Raw genomic sequence first — 11,712 nt, 5'->3', positions numbered from 1 at the left:
TGAAGCAGAGAGTGAGGGGAGAAGGGACCCCTGAGACCCCCAAAAGCCCCGGCACCCCTAAGCGGGACCCCCAGCAGCCCAGAGAGGGGAGAACCCAGAAGGTAAATGTGCAGAGACCAGAGCGGGGGAACTTCTGGGAGGGGTTTTTTGGGCTGAATGTTCATATTTTGGAGTATTTTTTTGCTGTCCCTTGATCTTTTGCAAATTTGGGGGGACTTTGTTGTTTGTTTTTTTTTCCCAAATCTCTGTGTTTACTGTTTTTCTGGTCTAAATCTTGTTGTTTTGGAGATTTCTATGGACACAAGATGCCCAGTGAGTCCTAGAGCTGGACTTGGGCAGGAGGAACCTCCAAGGCAACGCACTCACCCCTTGTTTTCCCCCCCCATCAGGATTTCTGCTTCCCAAAACTTGGGCGGATGGAGGAGGAGGCTGCGAGGAAGAGGAAGATGCCTTGGGCCCCCCAGGCAGGTGAGGAGGAAGTCAGTGCCCCTTTGGGTGGGTCTTTTGTCTTTTGTGGCCGTCCTGCCGGGGCCGGAGTTGGGGGGATGTCCTTGGGCTTCCCTGTGGGCCGGAGGCAAATCCCCTGCGTGTCCTTGTTGGTTCCTGCCCCAGGCCCCGAGGTGAGGCCGGAGAGCGCGGAGGACAAATCCCCCCGGCAGAGCCTGGTGGGAGAGGCCGTTTTGAAGGGCTCCCCGGCGCAGGAAGGCAGCGGGGAGGAAAAAGGCCGGAGATGCCCCCGCAGGAGGGGCTCCAAAGCCAGCCCAGGGGGCTGTGAGGAGGAAAGAGCCAGCGTGTGCCGGGAAGGCGGCCGGAGCTTGAGGCGGAGCTGCGAGCTGGTGGTCCCTGAGCAGCCTCCCAGCAGGGAGAAACCCTTCAGGTGCTTGGAATGTGGGAAGAGCTTCAGGAGGAGCACCCACCTCCTCAGCCACCAGCACATCCACAGTGGAGAACGGCCCTACACGTGTGGGGAGTGTGGGAAGAGGTTCAGGCACAGCTCTACCCTCCACAACCACCGTCGCATCCACAGTGGGGAACGGCCCTACACGTGTGGGGAGTGTGGGAAGAGCTTTAAACTGAGCTCCCACCTCCTCAGCCACCAGATGATCCACAGTGGGGAACGGCCCTACACGTGTGGGGAGTGTGGGAAGAGCTTCAAACAGAGCTCCCACCTGCTCGGACACCAGATTATCCACAGTGGGGAAAGGCCCTACATGTGTGAGGAATGTGGGAAGAGCTTCACTCTCCTCTTCCACCTGCTCCGACACCAGAGGATCCACAGTGGGGAAAGGCCCTACATGTGTGAGGAATGTGGGATGAACTTCAATCAGAGCTCAGCCCTGCTCCGACACCAGAGGATCCACAGTGGGGAACGGCCCTACACGTGTCGGGAATGTGGGAAGAGCTTCAAACGGAGCTCCCACCTGCTCCAACACCAGATGATCCACAGTGGGAACGGCCCTACACGTGTGCGGAGTGTGGGAAGAGCTTCAGGGACAGCTCCAGCTTTTGCAAACACCGTTGCATCCACACCAGGGAATGGCCCTACAAGTGCTTGGAATGTGGGAAGAGCTTCTGCACAAGCACTGAGCTGCTCAACCACCAGCACATCCACACTGGGGAACAGCCCTACACGTGTAGGGAATGTGGGACAGCTCCACCCTCTACACCCACCATCACATCCACATCAGGGAGAGGCCTCACAAGTGTGGGGAGTGTGGGAAGAGCTTCAGGGACAGCTCTGCCTTGACCTCCCACCAACGGACCCACCGGTAAGAGAAGCCCCGAGTGCCCCGACTGCGGGAAGAGCTTCGGCCGCTGCTCCAACTCCATCAGCCATGGGAGGACCCGCGTTGGATGATCCACAGGGACCCCCGTTGGGCACAGCCCTGGTGTGCTGGTTTAAAGGTAAACCAGCAGGGGAAATGACAGCGGTGACACATAGAATGGGATGGAACAGCTGGAATGGGAATGAGAATGCCTGGAATGGGAATGGAGACATCAGGAATGGGATGGGGACAACAGCAATGGGATGGGACCACCAGGAATGGAAATGGGAACACCTGGAATGGGAATGGGGACATGGGGAGCAAACTGGGGACACTAGGAATGGGAATGGCGGCAGCAGGAATGGGAATGGGGACACGTGGAATGGGGAAGGAACACCTGGAATGGGAATGGGAACACCTGGAATGGAAATGGGGACACCAGGAATCGGAACACCTGGAATTGGAATGGAGACACCTGGAATGGGAACACCTGGAATGGGATTAGGAACATCTGGAATGGGAATGGGGACACCAGGAATGGGAATGGAAACACCTGGAATGGGAATGGGAACACCTGGATTGGAAATGGGAACACCAGGAATGGAAATGGGGACACCTGGAATTGGAATGGAGACACCTGGAATGGGAACACCTGGAATGGAAATGGGAACACCAGGAATGGTAATGGGGACACCTGGAACTGGAATGGAAACACCTGGAGTGGGAACACCTGGAATGGGAATAGGAACACCTGGAATGGAAATGGGGACACCTGGAATTGGAATGGAGACACCTGGAATGGGAACACCAGTAATGGGAATGGGAACAACTGGAATGGAAATGGGGACACGAGGAATGGGAATGGGAACACCAGGAATTGGAATGGAGACACCTGGAATGGGAATGGGGGCACCAGGAATGGGAATGGGGACACCTGGAACTGGAATGGAAACACCTGGAGTGGGAACACCTGGAATGGGAATAGGAACACCTGGAATGGGAATGGAAACACCTGGAATGGGAATGGGAACACCTGGAATGGAAATGGGAACATTGGGAATGGGAATGGGAACATCGGGAGCAGGTTGGGGACACCAGGAATGGGAATGGGATCACCTGGGATTGGAATGGGAACGCCTGGAATGGGAATGGGAACATTGGGAGCAGACTGGGGACACCAGGAATTGGAATGGGGACACCTGGAATGGGAATGGAGACACCTGGAATGGGAATAGGGAAAACAGAGGTGGGATGGGAACACCTGGAATGGGAATGGGGACAATAGGAATGGGAATGGAGACACCTGGAATATGAATGGGAACACCAAGAACTGGGAATGGGGAAAACAGAAGTGGGATGGGAACATCAGGAATGGGAGGAGGGACAATAGGAATGGGAATGGAGACACCTAGAATGGGATGGAACACCTGGAAAGGGAATTGGAACACATGGAATGGGAATGGGAACTCCTGGAATGGGAATGGGGACACCGGGAATGGGGACAATAGGAATGGGATGGGAACAACTAGAACGGGATGGGAACACCTGGAACAGGAATGCAAACCCGTGGAATGGGAATGGGAACAGCCAGGCCCGGGCTGTGTCCCTGGGGAAACAGGAGGCCAGGCCCAAAAGAGTTAACTCAGAAATTGGGGCCTGCTAACAAGCTACCAACATCCAAGACCATCTGTGCTCGTTCTGTTCTACTGACTGGAGCAAAGCTTCAGAGAATAGTGCAGGAACATGTCCTAGGCCTCGAGGGGATAAATTAGAGAGACAGCAGGATCAGGGAGACATTGGAATAGGAGGAATAGGCCGGGAGCCAGGGCTTTTTCCAAGCTTCAGTGAGCGGGTCAAGAAGAATGGAAGAGAAGGAAGGTCAAGCTGAGGAAGATGAGTTGAAGCCCCCAGAGCCATGGAGGAAGAGTGGAAGTACCCTCAGGACTGAGGGCCAAGAGAAACACCGCCCCAAGCCCCGCCTGAGCTCCACCTCTACTCCGCCTGTTATTAATATGCATCGATAGATGTTGTAATCACTTGAATATGCATTTAATCCCAGCTGAAGATTGGATAAAAATGCTGATTTTGTGTGAAGCCTTGGAGCAAGTTTGTCCAGCGCCAGCTGGCTTGCTCCCAACGTTGAATAAACAAATACCTTGCTGCTTAAAGATAAAAAAGTCTCTGAGCAGTTTCTCGGACCGATTTTTCGCATTCAGCGCCCAGTCAGTCCCAGGATGATCCCAGTCACTCCTGGTCTCTCCCAGTTGCTCCCAGTTTCCTCCATGTGGTCCCACTCATTCCCAGTTGCCCCCAGAAGCTTCCAGCATGATCCCAGCTGCTCACAGCCACTTCCAGTCATCCCCAGTGCACTCCCACTTGCTCCCAGTATGATCCCAATCACCTCCTGCATGATCCCACTCACTCCTGGTATGATCCCAGGATGACCCCAGTCACCCTCAGTGTGGTCTCAGTTGCTCCCAGCATGGGCCAAGCTTCTCCCACCGTGATCCCAGGATGATCCCAGTTGTCCCCATCATGGTCCCAGTTGCTCCCAGTTGCCCCTAGCACAGTTCCAGTCACTCCAAGTATGATCCCAGTCCTCCCTCCTGACAGTCCCAGTCAATGCCAGTTGCTTCTATTGTAGATCCAGTCACTCACAGTTCCTTCCAGTTGCCCCCAACCTGGTCCTAATTCCCCTTCACGTAGTCCCAGTCACTCCCAGTATGGTCCCAGTCACCCCCACCATGGTTGCAGACACTCCCCGTATATCCCAGTAGAGCCCTCAGCATGCTCCTAGTCCTTCCCAGTCACTCCCAGTTGCCCCAGTATCATTTCAGTTTCCAGCAGTATGATCCCAGTGACTCCAAGGCACTCCCACTATATCCTATGTGGCCTCCAGTTGCTCCCAGTAGCCCTCAGTGTGGTCCCAGTTGCTCCCAGTCTGATCCCTGTTGCCCCAGTTCTGGTCCTGGAGGGTCCCCGTGTGCTCAGATCCTGCTCCCGGGGGGTCCTGCTGGGTCCCAGTCCTGGTCCCAGTGTATCCTGGTGTCCCGGTCCATCCCAGTCTGTCCCAGTCCATCCCAGTCCATCCCAGTCAGTCCCAATCCATCCCAGTCCATCCCAGTCCATCCCAGGCCATCAAAGTCAGTCCCAATCCATCCCAGTCCGTCCCAGTCCATCCCAGTCAGTCCCAATCCATCCCAATCCATCCCAGTCCATCCCAGTCCATCCCAGTCCCTTCCCAGCCGTTTCCCAGGTCCTGCCCCCCCGCCCCCCAAGATGCTGACGGGGTCGGGGCTCCGTCTTTGGCTTCGTCTCCCTGGGCCTGCCTGGAATGAAGGGGCCGCTGGGACACTGCGGGACCTCCTGAGACCAAAGGAACCCCGGGAGAATTTGGATACTCCTGGAATCAAGGCACAACTGGGACACTGCAGGGCCCTATGGAAAAAAAGGAACCTTGTGACACTGCGGAATTCCTGGAATCCAGGGGCCTTTGGGACATGGGGGCCTCATGGAACCAAAGGAACCCTGAGGTGTTTCTGAAGGTCATGGAATCAAGGGGCCACTGGGACACTGCAGGGCCTCTGGGAATTAAAGGAACACTGGGACACTGGGGCAGGACATCCCCCTGCAATGGCACCAAGACAATGCCCCATTTGCAAAGGGGTCAGTGCTGAGCTGAGAGGGGGCCAGGCCAAGGCAGGAGATGTTGGACCCCAGACTGGTTTCACCCCAAATGAAGCCCCTGATGGTGAGGGAACCCCGGGAGTCCAAGGACTGTCAGTCCATGGGTTTCTACCAGAAAGGGCCAGTCCCCTTTCCCAGGGGCAGGTTCTTCCAACAGAACCCTTTTTGGAGGGGTGTGTGGAGATTCCTGCCTTGGCTGGGGACCCCCCAAGGTCACTGCTGGAGGTTGAGAGCAGAGATCTCCCCACGAGCGCTGGTCTGGGGCAGTTCCATCCATCTCTAATTAAAAATTCTTGCTTGTTTGCCACCTTTAGTAGAATTGCTTCAACAATTGCTTTAGTGTAGTGCCCTGTCCTACCTTATCCTGCACTACTGGTAGTTTTAGTGTGTATGTTGTGTAGTAAATAATTCTGGTTTAGTCCTTTTGTCTGATCATTTTTAAGAATAAGTAGTTAATTGATATAAATATAACTGCTTTTCCATCATTAAAACCTATGGGACAAAACTGGTTCAATCCCATCTCTATAATTCCTTAAATTCAAACCATTGGCACAATGCAAGGCTCAGATTGGATCCAGCTGCCCCCAGGCTCCTCTGGGAGCAGGAGTTTAGTGTTGCCGGACACAGAGATTTCTGTGAACAGTTTTTCCTGCACTCTGTAGGCCTTGCTTGCCATGGAAGTGTCAAGTGTGTATTGTTTCTACTTATAGACTGTGTGAAAATATGTGATGCTTATACTTGTTAGCTGTGTGTCTAATTATAAGGTTTGAGAATATGATATGTTTATAGAAAGAAAACCTTGAGAAACTGAAGATAATGAAACACCTGCAAATTTAGTAAAACCCTAAAAGCAGATTAATTAGAAAGAGGTTTCTATGCCAAGGATGATTTCAGATCGCGTGGACAGAACATCAGGTCCAGTGAACTGGGGACATGAGACACGTGCACAGACTGAGCTATCCAATCATCTTATTGTGAGCATGTGCCCTAAACAAACTAAACTGTATAAAAGTTAACTGATTTAAATAATAAATTGACATATTGCCGATCCTAGGGGTCTGTGAGCTTATGTTCGTGCCTCCCCATCAATAACTGGTGCCCGAAACAGGACGGGACTTCCTCTTTGTCGAGTTCTGAGGGACGTAAGGCGAACAGAAGGACGTGGGAGAAGCAGCCGTTTACAGGTAGCGTGACCCCGGCGCTACGGAACAAAGTCATGGGCGTGGGGAAAAAGAAATCTTACCCTGATCAGGTGAGTCGGCTGAAGAAAGGAGAATCGGGGTCTGCAGAAAGAGGCAGTGCAAACGCTCCTTTATTTAATTCTCTCTGAGAGGGCTGGGGGGGACACACGACCCCCAAAAGTGCGGGCGGGGCAAAATTGGGAGGTCCCGGCTGGGCCCGAGGCCACGGGGAGGGGCTGCGGCCGCCGGCGGCTCAGGAGCTCTGTGGGGAGAGAAAAGGGGGTGAGAGCGGGCTGGGGGGACAGGGGGGGCCCAGAGGCTGTGGGAGAGCAAGGGGGGGGACACGACCCCTATTTAGGGACCCCCCTTTACCTTCTCCCGCAGGTAGAAGCCGAGCCCCAGCGCCAGGAAGACCAAGCCCAAGACGAAGCCCCCGACCCCCACCAGGATCTTGCTGCGGACGGTGTCCGGTGGCATCTCTGGGGGGAGCCAGGGGGGTCAGCACCCCCAAAACCTCCTCCCACGCACCCCCCGGCACCCCACAGAGCCCGGCCCGCTCTCCCCCAGCCCACCTGGGGGTCCCTCCAACCTCCTGCCAGTCCCTTCCCAGCCCCTGCAGGGATCCCACCCAGCCCCTCTCAGACCCTTTAGGACCCTCCAACCCCCCTCCCATCACCCCCAGCACCCCCCAAACTCCCTCCCAGTCGCCCCCAGTTGCCCCCCCGGTGCTGGGGGGGCCGGGCCGTACCCCAGTGCCGGCTGAGGGGGTGCTCCAGGCTGACGTGCTCCACCTGGCAGCTGTAGGTGACCCCGCGCCGGGGGGGGATTTCCAGCAGCACCAGCACCTGGTAGCTCCAGTCCCCGTTGGGGACCACGTCGGTGGCCACCACGTGCTCCGGCAGCTCCTGCCCATCCTGGAACCACCTCACCTGCACCGGCGCAGGGTAGAAATCCATCACGGAGCAGAGCAGGCGGCCGGGGCCGGGCTGGGAGCTCGACGGCACCAGCGAGATGGACACGCTGGGGGGCACTGGGAGGGATGGGGGAGACACTGGGCTCAGCTGGGGGGCACTGGGAGGGAAGGCAGAGGCCTTGGAGGGCACTGGGAGGGACTGGGATGGCAGTGGGAGGGACTGGGATGGCAGTGGGAGGGACTGGGAATAGACTGGGGGAGAAGGGGCTGGGCTTGTGGGGGCACTGGGGAGAGTGTTGGGAGATGTGGGAGTGAAGTGAGAACGACTGGGAATGGAGTGAGAGGGTCTGGGAATGGATCGAGAGGGTCTGGGAGTGGAGTGAGAGGGACTCGGATTGACTGGGATGGACTGGGAGTGACTGGTCTGGACTGGGAAGGAAGCGAGCGGGACTGGGAGGCTGAGTCCTGGTGAGGGAACTCTTTGCTTTGTGTCTGCCTGGCAACTGGAGCGTCATCAGAGTCGCGCTGGGATTGGCTGAGGGGCGTGAGCTCGGTGGCCCCAGCGGGGTGGAGACGCGGGGGGGCACTGGGAGAGACTGGGATGGACTGGAAGGAACTGGGAGGGGGCAAAAGGCCACGAGGGAGGGCTGAGGGGTCTAGGGTGATTCCCAGAGAGGGTCTGAGGGGCTCCAGGGTCATTCCCGGGGCAGGGGCCGAGGGGACCCACTCTGCCGCACAGTCACCTCTCCTCTCCTCGCTGAACGGGGTGATCCCCTCGTAGTTGTGCCGGCAGTACCTGTCCACCATAGACCGTTTGTACTCCAGCCATTCCAGTTGGCTGTTCCAGTACCTGGCCTGGATCTCCCCAAACGGGGTGTCCCCCACAAAGACCCCCACATCGCTGTCGAAGTGCGCTTGCTGCTCCCGGTTGTAGATGAGCTTCTCGAAAAACCTCACCCGCTCGGTGCCGTTGATGAAGTGGCACTCCTCCTTTCCCATGTGCAGGAACACCCCTGTGTGTGCAGGACACGGGTCAGGGCGTGCCCCGTCCTCCCACCATCTTCCTCCAGCCCCCCACAGCAGGGTGGGAGCTCAGGGGGCCACCCCGGACCCCCCTTTCTCACCCCCTCTACCCCATGGACGCCCCAGCACCGGCTCTTGGCTGGGGGAGAACCCCCCCATCAGCCCCCTGGGGACGGACAGGGGGATTGGGGACCCCCCCACTGTGGATCCGACCCCCCCAGAACCCCAGAGAACCGCTCCAGGGCTCGATGGACACCCAGGGACCCCCAGGGCACCCCTCTGCCTGCTCTCCCACACCCCTTTGCCCCCCTCTTCCACCCCTTTCCCACCGGCCCCACAATCCCCAGATCCCCCCGCCTTCACTTTGGGGCTCCCACACCCCTCCCACTCACTCCGGGCCTTCTGACCCCCCTCACACTCACTTTTGGGGCTCCCACCCCCGCTTTTCTCCCCTCTTGCCCCCCTTTCTCACCCCCCCGCTCACCCGACAGCTCCTCGCCCGCAGCCAGGGGGGTCCCAGCACCACCAGCACCGCCAGCACGGCCCCAGCTCCCCGCACACGCTCCATGCCCAGCGCCGGACAGCTGCTGACAGCCCAAAACCAGCCGGGCGGCGCCGTTTTGGGGGGTTTGGGGCGCGCTGGGCTTGGCTGAGGGCGCAGTTGGGGCCCTTTTTTCGAGGCGTCTTCCCGGCGACTGATGAGTCATCAGCGCGGCGCGCTGGGATTGGGCGCGGGCGGCGTGGGCGCTTTGGGATTGGCTGAGGGCCGTTGGGGGCCCCCGCGGCAGCCCCGGGGCTGGGGGGTTCGGGGGGTCCGTGGGCTGCGGGGGAGGGGGGAGCTCAGGGCCCACCAAAAATGCCCAGCCAGGGCTCCCGGAGCTCCCACGGGTCCCCAAAATGAGTTGAGGGCGTTCTCTGACTGGCTGAGCTCGGGGAGGGCTCCGTTCCGGACGGGTCTGCCCGGCAGCTGATGACGCACCAACAGCGCTCGCTCCCATTGGCTGCTGCTGCTGACCCTGCCCGGGTTTTGGGGGGTCCAAGGTGGGTTCTGGGAGTTCCCGGATTCCTGGGGTTGGCGTTTGGGTTGGCCTGGATACGTGGGGATGAGGTTCTGGGTGGCCCCGAGTGCCCAAAAACCTCCAGTTCCTGGGATTCTGGGGGTGTGACGCTTCCCAAATCCCACTCTGCCTGGGATTTTTAGGGTCTGGGAGTGTCCAGTCCCCTCTTTTCCAATATTTTGGGCTCTGGATGTGCCCAAACCAACTTTCTCGGGGATTTTTAGGGTCTGGGAGTGCCCCAACCCCCTATTCCCATGCGTTTCATGGTCTAGGAGTGTCCAAGCCCCTCTCTTCCAATATTTTGGGGTCAGGGAGTGCCCCAACCACGATGTTCCTGTAACTTCTGGGATCTAGGAGAGCCCCCATGTTCCCAAGATTTTTGGGGTCTGAATGTCCCCAAAAGCCCTGTTCAAAGGATTTTGTGGGTCTGGAAGTGCCCAAACCCCCCCATTCCTGGGATTTTCAGAGCCCCCTCACTGCCCCCCCAAAAACCGGGACTGCAGAGAACTGGGAAGCTTTACTGGGAGCACTGGGAGCAGCCAACTGGGGTGTGAACAAAAGCAGGGCCGGGGGGAACACACGACCCCCCCAAAGTGCAGGTGGGGATGGACTGGGGGGTCCCGGCTGGGCCCGAGGCCACGGGGAGGGGCTGCGGCCGCCGGCGGCTCAGGAGCTCTGTGGGGAGAGAAAAGGGGGTGAGAGCGGGGTGGGGGGACAGGGGGGACACCGGGATACACCGAGACCTGGACTGGAGCCAGCGGGACCAGAACTGGGGCAACTGGGATCATACTGGGAGCAACTGGGAGCAGGTTGGGGGCAACTGGGATATACTGGGAATGTTTGGGAGTGAGTGGAACCATAGGAGGGGTGAATGGGAGCAACTGGAACCACGCTGGGGGCAACTGGGATCATCCTGGGAGCAGCTGGGCCCCTGCTGGGCTCATACTGGGATCAGACTGGGATCTTAAAGGGAGAGACTGGGTCAATCCTAGAGACAACTTAGAGCAACTGGGATCACACTGGGAGAAACTGGGAGCAACTGGGACCATGCTGGGGAGTACTGGGATCATACTGGGATCACAGTTGGAGAGCTTGGCCCATGCTAGGAGAAATTGGGGACACAGTGAGTGTGACTGGGGTCATACTGGGAGTGACTGGGAACAAACTGGATTCGTACTGGAAGTGTCTGCAAGTTACTGGGATTGTACTGAGGGTGACTGGACTCACAGTGGGATCATACTGGGAGCAACTGGGACCACCTTGGGGGCAACTGGGATCCTACTGGGAGTGACTGGGATCCTAGTGGGAGTGACCAGGACCATACTGGAACCATCCTGGGGGTGACTGTAAGTGACTGGGATCATACTGGGAGTGACTGCAAGTATTCAGGGGGGAACTGGGAACCAGTGGGGCCATGCTGGAAGTATGGTGGAACTGAGAGTGACTGGGAATGACAGGGTGCATGCTGGAGGAAACTGGCATAGACTGGGAGTGACTGGGAGTGACTGGGATTGTCCTGATGGGAACTGGAAGCATCCTGGGGCAAGTGGAAGTAACTGGGTATGACTGTGAGCATGCTGAGGGTTACTGGGATTTACTGGGAGAGTCTGCAACCATCGTGGGGGGGACTGGGAGCACACTGGGAGTGAGCTGGACCATGTGGGGGGCAACTGGGAGCAACTGGGAGTGACTGGATCTACAGTGGTGCAACTGGGATTGGCTGGGACCATGCTGGGGGAAGACTGGGATCATACTTGGATTGACTGGATCTGTGCTGGAGGCAACTGGGAGCAGCTTGGCCATGCTGGGGACAACTGGGCCCACAGTGAGGGTGACTGGGGTCATACTGGGAATGACTGGGAGCATTCTGAGGGCAGTTGGGACCATGTTGGTGCAACTGGGATATACTGGGAGCAAGTGGGATCACGCTGGAGGTTCCTGGGATCATACTGGGAGCGACTGGGACCACACTAGGAGTGACTGGGAGTGACTGGATCTACAATGGGGCAACTGGGATTGACTGGGACCATGCTGGGGGAAGACTGGCATCACACTTGGATTGACTGGATCTGTGCTGGAGGCAA

At 57.8% G+C, this 11,712-nt stretch overlaps 1 protein-coding gene across 1 annotated transcript; it reads right to left on the bottom strand.

Annotated features, from left to right (window-relative positions):
• Positions 1 to 6,723: 6,723 nt before the first annotated feature.
• On the bottom strand, positions 6,724 to 11,245 carry LOC127464398 (class II histocompatibility antigen, B-L beta chain-like). Its single transcript, XM_051774688.1, has 5 exons — positions 11,227 to 11,245; positions 8,291 to 8,560; positions 7,383 to 7,664; positions 7,007 to 7,113; positions 6,724 to 6,896 (listed from the first exon to the last, which is right to left on the bottom strand). The coding sequence occupies exons 1-5, from the start codon at positions 11,243 to 11,245 to the stop codon at positions 6,888 to 6,890; spliced, it is 687 nt and encodes a 228-aa protein (XP_051630648.1). The 3' UTR covers positions 6,724 to 6,887.
• Positions 11,246 to 11,712: the final 467 nt, after the last annotated feature.

Source organism: Manacus candei, unplaced genomic scaffold, assembly GCF_025592945.1.
Source record: "Manacus candei isolate 608988 ecotype Guabito, Panama unplaced genomic scaffold, ASM2559294v1 h1tg000219l, whole genome shotgun sequence".
In the NCBI taxonomy this organism is placed as follows: Eukaryota; Metazoa; Chordata; class Aves; order Passeriformes; family Pipridae; genus Manacus; species Manacus candei.
The sequence above is the reverse complement of the archived record's forward strand: the minus strand, read 5'-3'. Positions and strand labels throughout refer to the sequence as shown.